At 41.4% G+C, this 19225-nt stretch overlaps 1 protein-coding gene across 1 annotated transcript in view; it reads left to right on the top strand.

The window, feature by feature from the left end:
* Positions 1-19225, top strand: part of PKHD1 (PKHD1 ciliary IPT domain containing fibrocystin/polyductin) — a 244584-nt gene that overhangs the window by 116771 nt on the left and 108588 nt on the right. Inside the window, exons 46-50 of the mRNA XM_085574415.1 lie at positions 765-899; positions 4000-4135; positions 5372-5618; positions 14260-14437; positions 15078-15273. Of these exons, the coding sequence (XP_085430541.1) occupies positions 765-899; positions 4000-4135; positions 5372-5618; positions 14260-14437; positions 15078-15273 (892 nt within the window). The remainder of the gene's footprint in view (positions 1-764; positions 900-3999; positions 4136-5371; positions 5619-14259; positions 14438-15077; positions 15274-19225) is intronic.

The raw sequence follows: 19225 nt of genomic DNA on the forward strand, positions 1-19225 counted from the left end.
CAGGGACACCTTCCGTTAGATCATGCTGCCAAATAAAAAATTCTCTAAATATATCTGAGCTATTCATTAAGACCATAGATATATTACTTTTATAGAACTGACGGTTTCCATGGGATATTTTTTTATTCTTCTTAAAATTTTGCACTTTTTATTTATTAGAATTTGTCTAGCTTTGTTCTCCAGCTAATATGACTCACTATTAATTAATCTGACTTTTAAAAGCCACACCACCCTTTATTGTGTCATCTTTTTTCCCATAGTCACAGTTTGGAGCCTGTGATCCTATTAGTTCCTGTCTGATGACCTGAACATTTTGTATTTGTTTCTCTGTAAGGTTTTATAGCCTCACCCATCTCTATGACTCTTCTTCTGAAGGTGTCCAATTTTTCAGTGTGATTTTTCAGGCTGATGTGTACCCTTTCTGGAAAGGCTATTTGTATGAAAAAAAGGGTGATTTGTAGGTTTGTTGTTTATTTTCTCTGCATAACTTGTAATTTCTTTGTATGTGATTGACCTAGAATTCATAAATAACTAAGTTTATTCTTCTTTTTTCCATGGTGTCTCTTTAGAAACAATCTTTGTTTTAGGTGCTCCATTCCAGAAATGTTCAAAGCTGGGTTGGGTGGGGTTTGGAGCAATGTGGGATAGTGGAAGGTGTCAGTGCCCATGGCAGGGGTTGGAACAAAATAGTCTTTAAGGCTCCTTCTAAGCATTCTATTATTTGATTATGATATTTAGTATATTTTTATTTTTCTTTCATGTAGATTTTCAGTAGCAGGAACCTTGAACTCCAGCATTTCTGGATTTCTGCTTGCAAAGACTTTGGTATTGACATTGTGGAAAGCCTGGGAAACACCTCTGTGTCTGATAGTGTTTTAAATGGACACCTTGGGCAAAAGGTAAGAACTGCAAGGAATTTCAATGTCTCTTAAGTCTCACAGCAACGTTTCAATAGGAATTTGGAGAAAAAAAGAAAGCAACCTGGAGAACAGCCCCTGCTCCATGGAAGCTTAAGAAAAACTTGGATTTTAAACAGGTTATAAGGGAATGCCCTCAAGTGGCACCAGTGAAGGTTTAGACTGGATTTTGGGGAAATATCTGCACTGAAATGTTTTCAAGTGTTGGGACAGACTGCCTAGGGCAGTAGTGGAATCACTTGGAGGGTTTTAAAATCCATGTAAATGTTGGCACTTTGGGACATTTTTTTGTGTTGGCCTTGGCAGTGTTGAGTTGATGGTTGGGCTCTGTGGTCTTAAAGGGCTTTTCCAACCTAAGCAGTTCTACAGGTTTTTGGGTTTTTTTTCCAGCATCTTTTCATTTCAGCATGGAAGTTTTAAAGATTTTTTTAAAGCAGATTTGAAACAAGGATTATGTTTTTTCTATTTTCATTAGAATCTATTACAAAATTTCACACTCTAAGGCATAGTCCTGTATGTTCTTTCTAAAACAAGGTTCAAAACTGGAAGCAAAATCACAAACACAAAAAGCTGAAGGATCTTAGCAAGACAAGTGCAATTTTTTTTCTACTCATATTTTATTTTCCAGGGTTGATATGGTCTCAGAAATATCTTGGTATTTTACCAGACCTTACTTTTTGAGCAAAATCATTATTTTTCTTTAATCAAGCTTTTCAAACACAAATTCCTATATGCCTTTTGCATTTAGCACAATTTAAGTATGTACAAGTGGATTTAGTTTAGTGATTTGAGAATACTGAGGGGGAACACCAGCTTTGGTTTCTATCCTTGTTAACACTTTAGTTTCCTCTGCTCTCTCTCAGCATCGCTGTTCCACCTGGAACACAGAGTTACATTTTTTACTTCAGAATGAAAAACAATGACAAAATGTAATTTTATTTATGCAGTAAATACGTTCTTCTCACGCTATTTCTTTAGGCAGCTGAATGAAATCCTTTGGGGTGCTACCAGGTTGTTAACAGATTAATAACATGGATAACAATGGAATTTTAGTTACAACTGGCCGCAGAAGCTTGTTCATGATTTTGAGGTCTTTTTTTTTTTCCCTGTTCAGTTTTCTATTGTTGTTCATTAAATTAATTTTCTCTCTGACTGGCAGAAAAAAAAATATTTTAAATGAGTTTTCTTTAGAAGCTCGCAGAAAGGAACCTCCTTAGCAGGTCTATTCTAAGTAGATGGTTCAGATAAAATTCTGGCTTCACCTGTCCAACCTTGCAGTGTGCCAGTGGTGTCCAAGTGAATTTCTCTAACACCAAGGGTTGGGTGTCTTTGTTTTTGCTTTGCAGGATCCATGGAAGGGCTCCAATGTTGTACTTGCTAAGAGATTTAGAGGCGCTCACGCTGTGCTTTGTTTCTTGCAGTACCTCAGGGGCGTGATTATCTTTGATTATCTCATGATAAGAGCCTCCTTGTCATAATTTACATCTTAATGTATGTAATTCTCCCTTTAATAATGATGTCTCTTTAATATCAATTAAAACTTTATGGCATTAATTTAATGGGAACCTTGGATATTCCTCTCTGTTAGCCCTTCCACTTTTTGGAAAAATGTGTTTTCAAAACAAGATTGTTTTCTGGAAATATCAGGGCATTGAAAAGTTGGGGCTTTGACCCATTGAAACGTTAGTGATAGGGCTAAATCCAGGACTGTAAAAGTCAAAATATTTTTGTTAACTTCCTAGACATTCAGAAAGCCTCCTCCATGTTCTCATTAAGCAACTCTTTGTCTTTGTGGAACTATTTAAGGACAAGCATTTATTCCTGGAAAAAGCATCTGAGGCATACAAGGGAGAATTATTGTCTCACACTGGTCTATTTGTTATTTGTTTAAATAAAATTAATTAATTTGAAAATATAGAAAATAATATGGACTGGAAGAACCAGAAGTGTAAGAAAAAAGCCAATAGAGACGTTTTGAGCAATTTGTTACCAGAAACCAGGGATTTCTGCTTAGCAGTGACTTGGAATAGGATGGCCCAAGGACCAGGACTATCACACCTGATGTTTTGGCCTGAGAATAAAATAGCTGATGGAACCACTGTGTCTTAAAAAGATTGAAGATAGCACCTTCTCTTTGAAGTAATAATCTACTTATAAGAGTCCATTACATTCTTTCTTTTCAATTGCAGGTGTTTTTACATAGGGTGGATTTCTTGATTGAATCTTTACTATGGCTTTTGAGATATATTCTACAAGTATTCATTGGCCTCAGAAACAGTATCACAGACTCCTGCCAGCCCTTCTTCCTCCAGGCTGCTCACTAACTCTATTTCCAGCCCATTTTCGAGGGAGTTTGGCAGAGGGTTGTACACTTCCACTGTGCCATGGACTGCAATCATCCCAAAATCCAGTTTGTCAATTTTGTTTTTCATCTCTCGTGGCTTTTGTTCTTCCTTTCTGATTCTTTAAATTCTAATAGACCCTGAAGTCTTCTAGAGATTTTCAGAGAGCCTGTCTTGAGTGTGTCCCCATGCCAAATCACACAAAATCCCTTTGAATTTCAGTGCTCAGATTTTTCTTAGAACAGAATGGTCATCTTTGCAGAGTAGGAAAAATTTGCACTTGCTGGACAAAAATGGTAAAGTAAAATGGGGATGTAAAAATCCACATACTGTGGCTTTTAGCTGGTTTCCTTCTCCCCAGGAAATGTCCAGTCATAACTACTATGCAACAACTCAAAGGGTAACAAGCTGCCCTTAAAGTGATGCTATCACCTGCTTCAAGTGGGGAATCAGATAGGTGTTGTCAGAATTTGCCAAACAGTAGCTTACATCTGTCCTTTAAACTCCACAATTATGGGCAATCCCACTCTTGCATTCCCAGCCGCTGCATCCTGGATGCTCCATTTCTGGAAATGTTCATGGACAGGTTAGACAGGACTTGAAGGAACCTGGTCTTTTGGAAGATGTCCCTGCCATGGCAGGGGGTTGGAATGAGGTGACTTTTAAGGTCCTTTTCCACCCAAACCATTCTAGCAGTCTATGATTCACATGGTGATATTTCCTTCATTTCTTCACTTCAGGATAGGACCTGTATGTCTGCAGGACTAAAGACTCCCAAAAGATACCAGCTCTTCATCTCCAATACAGCTTTCAGGAACTTTAATGTGAGCACTTGCACAGCTATCAGGACTTGTTCTGGCTGTTACCAAGGGCAGGGTGAGTCTGGTTTGTATTTATTTCTCAGGATTCCCAAATCCTTAGCTTCCCCTCCAATTACATGTTCATAGTTTTCACATATGACAGTGATAACTCCTCTGCACGGGCTGAGATTTCAGGTTCTCCCCAGTCTTTCTGGATATGGCTTCATCAGTCAGTTGACTTCATCACACATATTGCATTTATTTTAAGACAAACATAGCCTGATTTTTGCACTGATGCAGTTTTCTCAGTGGAAAAGGGTTTTATACACTGCCTTGTTTCTGCATCTTCATTTTGAGAGGTAAAATTTCAAGAGTGATGATTTCTTTAAAACCTGTGACACAACCTTGCAGAATTTCACCAAACTGCTACCTCAGGCCAGCCTAAACCTGAGGTGAATTTGCCTAGGGTAATGCATAAACTAAGCATCCTTCTGAGCTTTGAAGAGGTACTCAAAGGCTCTTTGAAGAATGTTCCAGCTGCAACTGCCTTTTGCATTGTAATAAAATGTATTTATATATAAATGAAGACTGCCCTACAATAACATAGAGGAGAAAAAGGTTTCAGGAGATGAGATCAAAGGACAGGAGGAATAGTAAAATCTGGCTTAGTCAGGCTAAAACTGGGAATAGGACAGTCAAATAGTAACCCATGTGTTATAGGGCACTCCTGCCAGAGCTGACTTGTCCATAGGGCAATGATTTTCTGACATTTCTGTAAATATTAATGCGCACATAAACTTTAGCCTGCATGAATATTCATCTTTTTTTGTAGCTATCTTTGTTTCAGTTGTGAAAAAGTCCTCCAGACTCACTTCTCAGCCTAGGCTTTATTCTGTCAGGTGCTGCAAATACACACAAGAATCAAGTACATTTATACCACATACACACCTCTAAAAAAAAGACAGACAGGATCTATAAGAGTCTATAAGTAATTTTGCCTGTGGGGCCTGTGAAAAAGTGTTTTAATTCACTGAGGAGATGCTGGCAGGGCCAGGAGCAGCACCTGGATCAGGTGAGTCTGAACCACAGTCACAGCAGGATACTGGGCAAGTTTTGTCTGGCACAGCAATTGCTATTCCTACAACCATCTCAATTTATTTTCCTGCATCTCCCTGTTCTTGTTGACCCATCAGACATTTTTCCAAAGGCAAAGTGGAGTGAAGTTGGTCTCTTTTCCTCCAGAGAGTTGTCTTCAGGCCCATTACATGAAGTGACCATTTTGTTTTTTTAAGATGCTGCTTGTCACCCACAGGTGGGTTTACAGTGACAGCTGAACATCTGACCTTCACCAATTCCCCTTTCCAAGTGTCCTTCCCCTTTCCTCACTCTGCCATCCTTGAGGACCTTGACGGCTCCACCACAGGACAGAAGGGAAGTCACATCCTGCCTTCCACAGATATCCTGGCTGCATCTTGCACAACCAGTGCCAACTTCAGCCAAGCTTCTGGTGGCAGTGTCTGCGACAGTGACCTTGTTTTCCACCGTATGGCTCTTCATTTGTAAGTAATTGTCCCACCTCCCAAAATACAGCATGGGTTTTGCTTCTGTGTGTTATTCTGAGATTGCTGCTGCTCTGAGGTCAGTCCCAGGACTGCTGCCTCTCTGCTTAGTCCTAAACTAAAGAGATGTCAGTGGCATCTATTAATTTGCTGTGCTATCTCCCCTGGCCTGTCACTCCATGGCAGAAGGACAAGGATCTCCTGGAGATGCTGTGTCAAATCTGACATTCACACTGAAGTATTTGATAGCTTGGGAAATTAGAAAGAGCTCTAATAATAATCCAGTCCTGGGGTACAGCCACATCATTCCTATCACCTTTGGTGGCTGGACAGTTCCCAGTTCACTTGTCTTCCCAAGCTGGAATTTTCCCTGCCCTTCACCAGCTGGCAGCTAAGGGGATCCAGTGGAGGAATGCTGTTCAGGCAAGAAGTGCCACAACTTCTATCACAAAGGGAGGATGCTTGCAAATTTCTGACATAAGAAAAAGGGTGAAAAATACTTTTAGAGATCTAAATATCACTCCTGCTTTTCTTGCCATGCTCATTTTCCCTTCCCAGTCCCCTGCTCAGTATTTCCCTCTCCTTTTGAAGTAAAACTCTGAACAATTATCCACTTTTTGCCGTCTCAGGTTAGTAGTACACCAGCAGAAATCCTGAAGTGCTCTGTCAGAGGGCTGTTAATTATTCATGTCTGTCTCATAATTAATGTTTTAGAATTAGGGGGGGGAGAACCTCAACCCCTTCCCAAACAGGAAGGAAACTAATCAGCTTTTCCATTGAAGGAGAAAACGATAAGACTTTGAGTTACCTGGAGGCTTTGTATGTGATTACTGTGTCTTGTAATGAAACCAAAAGTCTGCAAAAATTTAAGGGCTTGGAGTAATTCTGATGTAACTAAAAGAATAATGGGTAGAAGGCAAAATAAAACTGCTTGGTGTCTTTCCTGAGCAGTTAACCATGAGGTCTTGGGGAAATTAATTCCCTTTCTAGTCTGTGTTTACCTTGATGGAATGGGCTGCAAGATTTTTGGGCTGATGCTGTGTGGGTGGATGGAGCTTCTCTAAATGTTACCTGTAGAGTGATTTGGGTCCTGTAGAGTGATTTGGGTCCTGTAGAGTGATTTGGGTACTGCCATGATGTAATTGTTAATAATTCATGACAGTTAAGATATTTAATATACCTTGTTTCTCCTGGCATCAAAAGGTGGGTAAGGAACAAGCACAAGCAGGAGTTCATCTGCACCATTGCTGTTAACTCTGGGAGACTTAACCGGACCTAAATTTTGTCTTTCCAGCAAACTGCATGAGAATTTCCCTGGAAGTGCTCAAGACTAGATTAGACAGGGATTGGAGCAACCTGATCTAGTAGAAGGTATCTCTCCCCATGGCAAGGGGTTGGAACTAAATGAGCTTTAAGGTCTCTTCCAATCTAAATCATTCCAGATTCGATGATTAGTCATATCAGTGACTTCTCAATGAAGGTTTTATTTCATGCAAGTACCTTTTATTTACCTTCTTTATGATTGGTCTGCATGAGCTGGGAGTCAATTTGCATCAAAGATTCTTGGCAGTCTGAGAAGAAGAAGCCAGCTGTTAGCCTGTCCTCCTGAGGACTGTGTACTCAGCAGAGTAACCCCAGGGACTGTGAGCATCCTCTCTGTGCTGCTTCCAGATCCTCTCTCCTCAGCAGCTCCCAGCAGCCAAATCACCGTCATGTTAAGTTGAAAGACTGTCAGATCCAGCCAAATGAGTGTGGTGAGTCAAGAAGGCTTTGTTCAGATAGATAGAGCTCCAAAAGGAACCTGGAAGAGGACCAGGATGGGGAATAAAAGGAGCTGGAGGGGATGAGGAGTAAAAGTCATTAAAATATCTACAGCATGACCAGAGGATGAGGGGGCGGGAGAAGAAGAATGGGTGAATTTTGTCCAGATGTATTTGGAGAGTGTTTGCAATAAAAAGGGAATAGTTTGGTATTAACACAGCAAAACATGACTAGGAGCAATTGGCAGAGGTTGAGTAAAGAGAATAAAGATAGGTGAGTGACAGGCAAAAATTTCCTAACAAGTTCCTCTTGGATTAATCTCACCACAATAAAAAGACAAAAGCACTGCTGCTTAGCTATCCTTAGTTTCTGTCAAGAAAAGAGTTAATCTCTCTGGAAGAAATCTTTCTATTGTGCTCTACCAGGCCACGGAATAAGAGACCTTTCAGGTCTGCAACATGAATTTTCTGTGCTCCTCAAAAAAAAGCATGAGAGCCTTGAGATGGTGGTTTTTTTCACTTATCCTAAATTTCAGGGATGGGATTCCAGCTCCAAAAATCTTGAAGGTTGAGGCAAATAATGGAGTTTAAGAGGGGAGACTTAGTATGACAACGTCTATCTCACCAACCTCAGGAGGAACTGGCAAGGATTGGACATGGCCATATTTGTAACCATCTCAGTCTCCAAAACATCAGGGATATTGCATAATCATTAACCTTTAGGAAAGATCCCCTGCCTGGGAGCTGTCAGGGATAGGGCTGTTTTGTGCCAGCTAAAAGAATATCTGGAACAATTTTAATTATTACTCATACAATGTGGGCAATTGACTCTTTATCTTTGTGCTGTTTAATTTACCAAGATGCATGTGTTGTATTGACACTTTTCCCCAAAATAAACTATGTGTCTGGGAGAAAAAGAGTGTTTTGTTACAGAAAAAGTATGGAAGCTCTTTTCTGAAAAGGAGAACTACTATTTTGAACATTTTGTGACTCTCTGTCCTGAACTACTTCACTTAACAACTTCCAGGGAAATGGGGATCCATTTCCAAGCTAGCACTGCTGTAACAAAACCCTTCAACACAAAGTCCAGTTGAAAGTTAAACTAATGTGTCACGTAAGCACACTTTAAAGAGGGGTTTTATGTCTTTTAAAAATGTAATTGGACCTTATAAAAGTCTTTATAAATTTATATGTGAGAAAGTTATTGAGTAGTCTGAAGCACAGCTTATGCTATGGCACAGCACAGCATGGCTGCAGGCTAGAAACGGCTGCTCCAAATGCCACCACTACCCATATTATCATGAAACTATGAATCTCTATTAATATTAAAACAAATTTTCATTAAAAAATTGTCATAACATGATTAAGTGACTTTCAAAGTTTCTTCACATTATGCATAATTTTTACAAGAGGAGAGCATTAGAATAATCTGCAGCCTGGCAGCACCTTGCGGCCAAGGGGACTCCAAACACTTGGTGGCTGCGTCTGCCAAAAGGGAGTTTCCCTCTTGGTGCCTCTAATTTGTTTTCCTTTTCTCACTGGGGAAGCCTTGGACTTGCTCAGCACCAGTCTTGTAGTTCAAGCCTTTTATTTTCTCCCTCTTCTGATGCAGAGCAGAAGATTAACATTTTAGGTTTCATTCCTAAGTCAGCTCTAACATCCTCTCTGTGTGATGCATTTCTGCTGCAAACCCAGCCACTGCTGATAGGTTGGTGTCCCCCTGCCTCTGTGTGTTTGAATTGTGAAGAGAGTTCAGATGGTTACTCTAGTTTTGCTTTTCCTTTGATATTTACTCTCTGTGATGCCTACAGCTGAACGTCTCCTTGCTGTGAAACACCCTGACAACCACGATTCTTCTCTCAATGTCCTCAGTCACTCTCTGGCCATGTGTCCTCCCCATGTACATGATTGTACCCACACATGGGGTAGCTTACACAGTCACTTGTCCCCAAAACACATCCTCTGAGGGCTCCTGTGATGTAACATGGAAGGCAAAGATTAAATTATTGACTGTTCTGTTACCAACTCATCAGCTCAGCTTTAGAGATTCAGCTTTTACTCTGCTGCATTTCTGGCATTTCAGACATCCCACCAAGAGAAATTTGTTTCCCAGTGGAGGACACCTTTCCATTCACCCTGCAGGCAGGGGTGCGGGCAGCAAAGCCAGATCCTGCACAGTGTTATGAGTATGCAAGACATTTCTTTAAGCCTCTTCCCAGCTTGATCATCATCGGAGGTATTTCTAAGTGCAGGGAGATAAATTTAGCATTGAGGCAAGGTTTGCTGGCCCTAAGCTTTCTTTTCTGGCAAGGAGAAATCTGGTAAGTCTGTCGGATGGTTCTTATGAGCCAGGTGCATCAGCTGGGACTCCCTGTAATAACCAACATATTGATCCTAAAAATCACAGAATGGTTTGGGTTAGAAGGGACCTTCAAGATAATTTAATTCCACCCCTTTCTATGGCAGGGACACCTTCCACTACCCCAGGTTGTTCCAAGCCACATCCAACCTGGCATTGGATGTTTCCAGGGACTCTTCAGAACTCTACCTGATGTGGGAAAAATGGAGTGACCAAGAAGTCCTCCTCTGGTCTTTGCTATGCTCTCACTGCAGATATTTGAACCATTCATTTGTTTACCAATCACTTTCCAACTCAGGATTTCTATCTGATTTTAGTTTTCCTAAAAACATCACCTTGTAAACTGTAGGATCTGGGGAAATGTTTTAAGAACACAGGGGATTTTGGAAGTCAGGCATAGCAAACTGAAATTCTACTCTGAATGAATCTATCTTGGCTTGTCAGTCACAACCCTTTCTTTCCTGGGAAACCATCTCAATTCTTCTTTTACATAAAATTCAGCCCAGGGTGGTGACTCAGGATCAGGGTCAAAGATCTGGTTATTTCCTAAAAGACTCATGCATGAAAAAAAATTGCTGCTACTAAGGATTCATAATAAAAGACAGATTTGAATAATGAGCTTGGTATATCAACGAAGATACACACATTTAGTAAAAACAGCTGAAAATTCTTAGTTCTTGGCAATTAAAATAAAGTCAACTGGTCTGGGGCCCAAGATTAAACCTGTAAAGTGTTTGATATGGTTATAATTTGGAATTAGCCTCCCTTTGGCCAACAATAAACATGGACTCTTGATATAAACATTTGGTGTCCCATTTGAAGTTCAATGCTAAATTGTTTCCTGTTTTTGAAGAGGGATAATCATAATGGATTATTACACAAACATAAAGCATTTAGAGCTAAACAGAGTGCCTGCCTTCATACACACAGATATGGACCCTTAGGATAAATAAGTTAATGGTAAACATAAACAAGAGAGTTAATATTTGTTCTACTCCATGTTGTTGATTGGCTTAACAAATCCTTTGTGGCTCATATCTGTCGAGCAGTTCTGCACAATGCATTTGAGCTAAATTATATAACAGTTTATACAGTCACAATTGGTGAATTGTGGCTTAGACTGTAAAGCCCTGTTCTGTAATCCTGCCATATTTCTAAAGCAAATTGCTCCTTAATTGAAACCTGCTTCGATATAAAAATACAGCCTTTACAATGAGTCATCCTTTTTTCCCCCCTTACAGTTTGTAAAGGCTTCCAGCAGTTTAAAGGGAGGGTTAATTTTGCATTAAGACCATTGCCTCCTAGTTTCTTTCAAATAAAGCCAGGAGAAGTTCAGGGGAAGGCTCTCCTCTGATAATGAAGCTCTCCACGTAATGATGCGTTCAGGCTCCCTCAGATCCTCTGAATTAGAAATACTCCTGTGTGCCAGCACTCTTCTACTTCATTAACATTAATGAGAGGTAGATTGGTGGCTATTTAGGGCACAGTGAAATCACTGGCTATTTAGGGCAAATGGAAATGGTGCTAATTGTGGCTGGTAATTCCATTAGTAGGGTACTTCTATTTTGGTGCCTTTTTGGCATGGGGGTTAAAAAAACAACACACTGACATCCTTTCAAGGGGATGTATCTCAGGCTTATTGTGTCCTTGCAGTGGTTAACTTGTACACTGAGCTGAGAAGCTTTCTAGGTTCCCCAAATTTTTGGTGTGGTTGTGGGCAGTCTGTCAGGAGTTGGAAATGAATTTATGGGTGGCAACACCTCAAGCAACGCATGTAAAAGACAATGACACAACATTCCAGGTCAAGAAAATCCTAGAGAATCGAGGCCATAAGATATCTCCTGCTCCTTTTCCTTCCTGGGTCATGAACAGTCTTTCAGCTGGACGTGAGCCAGGTGTGCCCAGGTGGGCAAGAGGCCAATGGCACTTGGGCTGTCCTAGCACTGGTGTGTCCAGCAGGAACAGGACAGTGCCTGTCCCCTGTGCTGGCACTGCTGGGACACCTCCAGCCTTGGGGCAGCTCTGGGACCCTCATGACAAGAGGGACATTGAGGGGCTGGAGCGTGTCCAGGGAAGGGAACAGAGTTTGGGAAGGGGCTGGAGCCCCAGGAGCAGCTGAGGGAGCTGGGAAAGGGGCTCAGCTTGGAGAAAAGGAGGCTCAGGGGGGACCTTCTGGCTCTGCACAACTCCCTGACAGGAGGGGACAACTGGGGACGGAGTGTGGAGGTGTGATCAAGCTTTGCTCCTAGGGAACAAGGCACAGGACAAGAGTACATGGCCCTAAGATGCACCAGGAGAGGTTTAGACTGAGTATTAGAAAGAATTTCCTCATGGAAAAGGAGATCAGGCATTGAAATGGGCTTCGTGGGGCAGTGGTGCTCATAACTCTCTAAAAATAAAGTTAAGTCTCCATGCCTAGAAGGATTTAAAACACATGTAAATGTGGCATTTTGGACATGGTTGAGAGGTGGCCTTGGCAGTGTTGGGTAAATGGCTGGACTCAATGATCTCAGAGGTCTTTTCAAACTTAAATGATTCTATGAATCTATAACTTGTCTGTTATAAGTAGACACACAGGAAAAGATGCATTTCACTTCACTGCAGCCATCTGGAAGTTCACTCTGCAGTTTAAGATATTTATTTGGGGTCTTCTAAATATTGGTCTCCAACATAAATGGATTCACAGTTAGTGCACTAGTCAGTGAATTCACATTCCTATTCACTAGCTGTTGTAGCTACATGGCTGGTGTGGAATTGCCACATAACTTTCTAATGGGTTAGACTTGCATCCCAGAAGGATTGTCCTTTCCAGGCTTTCTTCTCTGTCTTTACTTCTCCTGGAAGTACTGGAGAGAGTCCCCCAGTAAAAGTGATTCAAGCTGTTCTCTTCAGAATCCTCTGGCGATGAAAATTAAAATAAATAAAGAGTAAAATCATGTGAATTTATGCTGCAGAGAGAATGGGTCTGAGTGTCTGTCACTTGCTGTGACACTGGGCATCTTTGCAACTCAATAAGACTCCTTCTGATGTGCAAGAGAATTTTGCATTATGTGTGGTGTTCTTCTGCTGCTAGAATACCTGTGCAGGTGCTGATAGCTGTGGCAATAATGTGCTTGTTGTCATTTACTTGCTTAATTAGCAGCCTAATATCCTGGTCCAGTTAATGCCCATAACAGGAGGTTTATTAGTGGTACAAAAGCTGTTTAAGCCTTATAAACTCCTTCCAGTTTCATTGGTCTGCCAATATCTTCTGGTTGAGTGATTCTTTGCTGATTCACACTTCTCTTTGCCACTGCTGTTTCTCAGCTGAATGTTTCTGGGTAACCAGAAAGCGCTTTGACAAAGTGACAGACACTAGAATAGCAACAACAACAACAACAAAATTTAAAATCCCTGAACTGATTTTAAAAGAGAAAAGTATATCTGGGATGACTGCTCTGGTGATTTTGCATCATCTCCAAAGCACTTGGATAAAAAAAAAAAAAAAAAAAAAAAGCAAGAAACCAACCAAAAATTGCAAATACTGACAAATTGCAGGATGACATGAGTTTTAGCAGTGTCTTGGGTTAGTAAGCCATATCCAGTCTGAGAGGTTAGATAATATGCTAAGATGTGTAGCTGTAAGATAATGCTTCAAATATTGAGAAATATTATTCAAGGGATGCTTAAAAGAGGGGACTTTTAAAGCTTATTGTCATCTCAAATGCCAAAACTGAGAGGAATCTACTACAACCTTAAATCTAAAGGGTTTATGACTCCTCATGATATCAGTGCTAATGTTGATCTGTTCAATGAGGGTTTTTTCTCCTGACTAGACTGGTCAGAATTTAGGAGGGCCAAGTTCTAGTGAAAAAGGGGGTTGAGTTCTCATTTGGATGCTCAGAAGACCTGCTGTACTAAAAGTTCACCAATTTTGTGAAGAATTTAATCAGCTCTCAGCAGCCCCAGCTTTGACTGCAGGCAGAGACCAGCTCTTTGAATTACACAGGAATTTTTTTGAAACTTTTGACCACTCATTTGGGAGTGAATAATCACAGATTCACAGAATGGTTTGGGTTGAAAGGCATCCTAAACATCACCTCATTCCAATCCCCTGCCATGGGCAGGGACACCTTCCACCAGACCAGGCTACTCCAAACCCCACCCAGCCTGGGCTGAGGCTAATAAGACTCCACCAAATTTCATGAAGATCCTAAAATTTGCATCTGAGGCCCATGAGTCTGGTGGGGGGAAACTACTCTGGCAATGTAGAAATTGGTACCCTGGCTGTTGCCCCTGCTCTACTCTTTTCCTCTTTCTTTACTCCTACGTTCTGCATCTCTCTTTTTCTCTTCTTTTTTTACAGCACTTGGAGCAAAATATTGTTTCTTATGGCATTTATAAAGAATTACAAAAATGGAGACACATTCTAGGGGAGATCCAGCACAGCTACTGTAATTCAAATAAAAATAGAACTGTACAGGCTGCAGAATAACAGAGTTCAATGTAAAAATGTAATTACTTTTTTTTTCTTTTCCTGCAGAAAAGAGGCTCCAGACATTCCATATAATTTAACTGTGACTGACAGTAAGAATAAGTCAAACACAGTCAATTATGTCCCTGATACTTTATCAAACCTGCATGGCTGGATGGTTCTTCTCTTGGATAAAGAGACTTACACGTTGACATTTGACAACCCTTTGGTCAGCAAACAGCTCCAGGTAACACGGAAAGGTTTTATAATTTCAAAATTATATCTGGAAGAGGTAATCATGCTTTCATCTCTTTGGATGAACAGAGAGAAAAACAAATAGAGTTAAGTGCACTGAGAAAGTCTATATTTATAGGCTTAGATAAGATGACTGATAAGCTCTCTCTTACCTCTTAGATAAGTTCTCAGTAGTCACCTGGAGCAGGAACGTCATGGAATCATAGAAAGGTTTGGGTTGGAAAGGACCTTAAAGCTCATCCAGTTCTAACCCCTGTCATAGGCAGGGACACCTTCCAGCAGACCAGGTTGCTCCAAGCCCTATCCCACCTGGCCATGGACACTTGATGATTTTGGATCTCTCAGGTGAAAGTTCAATGTGGTGCTTAGGAGCCAACAGGATTTTCACTGCCTTAAGACATGTTGAAGCACAGTTTTCAGAAGACATTGATCCTCCTCACCTTTCAAAGGTGATAAGGGGAGTTGATTTTTTCTGCATTTACCATCACCTCTTGCTTAGTTTTGCATGTCTTTTCCTGTTTTCAACACATATTGCCTCTCAGGAGCACCACCCTCCTTACCCCTTTATGCTGCACTCCATGGAGCTCTAATCACAGACTCAGACATGTTTCTTCTGGTTCCCTCTTCTCTAGTATTCAGTGACATTTAGCAACTTCAAGGCTGGGAATTACCTGCTGGTGGAACACAAGGATCTTCCTGCCTATCTGGAGGCTGTGGTGTCCTGTGGGACAAGGAGGGGACAGTCACTCCAGGTGGTACCTTTGTATGGACACCACAGGAGCTGTGATTGGCATCTTGACAGCAAGCTGGGGACCTTCACCTATCTGGGTAAGTGCAGTGTGGGGGCTGCAATCCACATTTGTGATCAAGAATGGTGAAAGAGCTGATGTCTCGTTAATTTAAACCCCAATGATTTAAACCCCAAATCTACTCAACGCTAGCTTTCAATAGCCTTTCAATAAGTGAGAAGTCCTTCAAAATGCTGATCAAATAGGTTTGTACACATCAGGTTCATCCCTAACTGATCTACCTGATGCCTAACCTAGCAACAATAGGAATGTGCCATAAATAATGGGTGATGTAGCATCAGTGGTATTTGAATTGGCTTTTTTTGAGTGGTAAAGACATTAAATTCCACTAATTACCTCTGCTGTAAGCTAGTCCTACATCACAGGTATCATTAATAAAATGTGGTCATCTTGCTAGGCTGAGGCTGCTGAAGGCAGTAAGAATACTGGGAGAGAATTTTTTCTAGGGCTGGAAACTTCCAAAGACATCTTAAACCTTTGTCTATGTGACTTTGTACATGAGATCATGGAGTGTGGTGGATTTTTTTTTTTTTTTTTTAAGAAATGGACATTTTTAATAATTCCCATTCTCAAGTAAATAATTTTATAAATATTTAAGCTCTATATGTCAAAGGCAAGGTAATGATTGTTGCCTTTATTAATAGCAGCAGAACTAGCAATCACAAGTATATTTTGGTGCCTTTGAGAAGATTAGCTTCTCCTTCATGCCATATACCAGGAAAGTAAAGATGATGATTTTAATTTTAACACATTATTATTCTCTTCTGTTCCATTAAATTTATTAAATTTCTCTTGATTTTGCACTACTGAGATGGCATGCAAATGGCTTTTTCATGTAGGTTACCCTTAGAACAATCATTGTGACCGTGGAGAGGAAAACACGCCTGGAATGAGGGCAGGAAATCCACTGAGCTTGGTCTGGCAACAGCAAAAATCAACCAGTGTGGAAAATCTCATTTGTGGAGAACTGGGGAAACCAAAACTTAATCTCAGTCTGAGGATCACACTTCCTTTGTCCACATCTGGTCCTTCAGCAACTGCCACAGCATAGATTGTGTTTAATGTTTTAACTCTAAAAATGGGCTGGATGTACGCAGGCTTCAAATTCCAAAAGATCCTTGTGCTTGCTAAATCCCAAACTGTACTGGTGTACTGGGCACCATCTGGGAGTCTGCCTGCTCTAGGCCAAAGCTGTGCCAGGATTTTGGCCAGCATTATAACCATGTAGATTATTAGGGTCCTGGTTTTAGGTCTGTGTCCTATTTAAATACAGTTCAAGTGTAGACTGGCTACTGCAAATTTAGCTGTTGTGTCTAAGCCTTACCAGAGATCAAGTCAAGTCTTTACTGAAAGAAGAAAAATGTTTTATTATTTCTGATTACTAACAGTATAAATTTGTTCCTTCAAATATAAAAGATGGCTGCATTTCAGTTTGCATATCCTGATTTGCACTGTCAGAGCAGCATGGGAAAGCTCAGAGGATGGCATCTGTAGCTTGGCCTCTGCTGTTGAAAATAGAGGAGACGAGAGTCTTGGGAAGACTGGGACAAAAGTGGTCTGGCTGGCATATGTCACTCTTGCATCACAGAGACTTTATTGTCCTTCTCTTGCCTTACTTTCATCTTGATTTTTATTACATGAAGAGCTTGTTGTGGTTCCTCATTTTAATAGAGAGAGAAACAATAATACAACATACATGAGGGGAAATTTATAAAAACACTTAACATGTATAATTCATGCTGTGAACATTTTCTGCGAGGACTTTTATAGGAGTGAGATCAATAATTCAGTGTCAGGTACCTAATATCTGTGCTGTTGGTGTAGGGTAAAAGTTTGAAACAAAGCTGATTCCTGGCCTGGTGTGGGATTTATCTCCTTCCCTCTGCTGTGCAGGCTGAGAGGGTGAGGATAATTAGCCAGCAGAGCAGATTCATGGCATGTGGTGGACTTTCCATCACTCAGGGTCCTTAGAAGATGCTTGGCTGTCTTTTCAGGGAAATATGCTCCAGCTCTGCGAGAAGCTATTAGAAACCTCATGAGGCAAGATTCATGCTCTGTAGGAGGTCAGAGAAAGCTGCCACAATAGTCCCTTCTGGCTTTAAAACCCCACCAGTCCACCCACCCACCTGGAGAGGACAAGGCTAGAAGGTCTGGCCATCAGAACATTTTCCTGCCCAACTCTGCAAGTTGGCTATTTTAGATTTTTTTTTTTAATATAATATTTTATTTACATTTAACTATATGAAATAATTAGCCAACTAATTAATGCCTTTTACAAGCTTTGTCGGATTCTTCAGCTGTCAGTCATGCCCGAGCCCGGGGCCGGCGTTGAATCTTAGCTCCCTCCTTCATCAGACTTGGTCTCCATGGCTACAGGCTGCATCTGCTGACACCCCACTCTCTATTTACTGCTTAATTAAGAATTTCACGCTCAGCCCTTATCTGCTGCTAAGAACAAGAACACACTGTTAAGAAACTCCAAATTTAGGCTGCTGCACAAGGAAAGCCTTTCTTGTTGTCCTGACTGCGTGGAGCCTCTTTAACTACCTCTTGGCAACTGCGCTGCCACCCTTCAATCAAAAATCATTAAATGGGGCAGAGATAATGAGCATGTAGCATATCAAAAGGAGGATGTTTGCTCGGGCTAAGGAGGAAAAGCTGTAAGGGCCCATAAGCAGCCGCCACTTCAAAGGGAGAAGGGGCTGATAAAGAGTCATTTGTTCCTGTTTGACTTATGTAAAAGGTCTGGTATGTCGCAGCCCCGTCTAGCAGACGCGGTCCCCCCTCTCCAGGCTCGTGTGTCAGCGCTCGGGCAGCTGGGCGCAAACAGCATCAGCCCGAGCATAAAATCACTTGACTCCGCGGCCACAATGGGCACTTGTAGGGGGTGGCGGAGGGAGGGCCGGGGGACAATGGCAAGACAATTATTGCAGCTGCTCGGGAGGGCCATAATTCTTCCTGCCCAAAGTCGGCGGCTCTGGAGAGCTCCAGCGTATTAGTCATCCTCCAACTTTTGGAAGCGCTCCGGTGGGGTTTCGACAGCTGCTGGTGTACCACCTCTCTGCAATAATTGTACATTCTGGCCGGGGTCAACTCACTTTTGACCCTCTGCTTTTGTGCCCCTCAGAAAGCCTTTTAGGACAAACTGTGGGGAAGTGGCAGGGGTGCATTGCATCCAAAAATTAACGTCGGGAAATACGGATCAGATGCCAGCTCATTAATGAGCAGGCTCCTGAATTCACACAGCCTTTTACTCAGGCCTGCATGGGGGAGAAAATGGGGAGAAGGGGAAGGAAAACGCCGTGACTGAGAAGATATTGTTATTCAAAAGAAGCAGGCAGCCAAATGAAGCCACCTTGGCCAGGAGTTTTGCTTTGCTTTTGAGTTTTCCTCAGGCTTTCTCCATGCCCTCTTCCATCCGAAACTGCCTGGCATCATGCAAGTGTTTGTTTATCTTTGGGGGACAAAAAAAAAAAAAGTCTGTCTGGCACAAAAGGCAAGAAAATAGACCGTATGGAGGGGATTAAAGGAGTTAAGTTGCACTGAAGGCTGGAGTCTTGTAAATTAGGCTTGGGAGCGTAATTCCTGTAAATTAGGCTTGGAGGAGAATGCAGGGGGTGCTGAATGGGGAGAAATAATTGTAACAGAGAATGTGTCTGTTGTATGGGCAATGATCCTATTAACAAAGGTAGTCACTGCTATCTACATACATGAAACCCTGTTAACAGCCTCAAAGCCACTTTAAAAATCACCTTTTCAGACCATTTTAAAGCAATTTGAGTCGAAGGACAGGAAACTCCATGTCCCTTTTGAGTTCTGGGTGAAGAGGAGGCTCAGGGAGTTTGAAGCATCCCATGCCAGTCATTTCTACATCACCAGATTTGCTTTGACATGGTTCATAGCATCACTCTGATTTTCTCTGGGCACCCTATGTGTTAAGAGAAGTGATCCTCAAAGGTCACTGTGGGCCT

This window comes from Lonchura striata, chromosome 3 (assembly GCF_050655825.1).
Source record: "Lonchura striata isolate lonStrDom1 chromosome 3, ASM5065582v1, whole genome shotgun sequence".
In the NCBI taxonomy this organism is placed as follows: domain Eukaryota; kingdom Metazoa; phylum Chordata; class Aves; order Passeriformes; family Estrildidae; genus Lonchura; species Lonchura striata.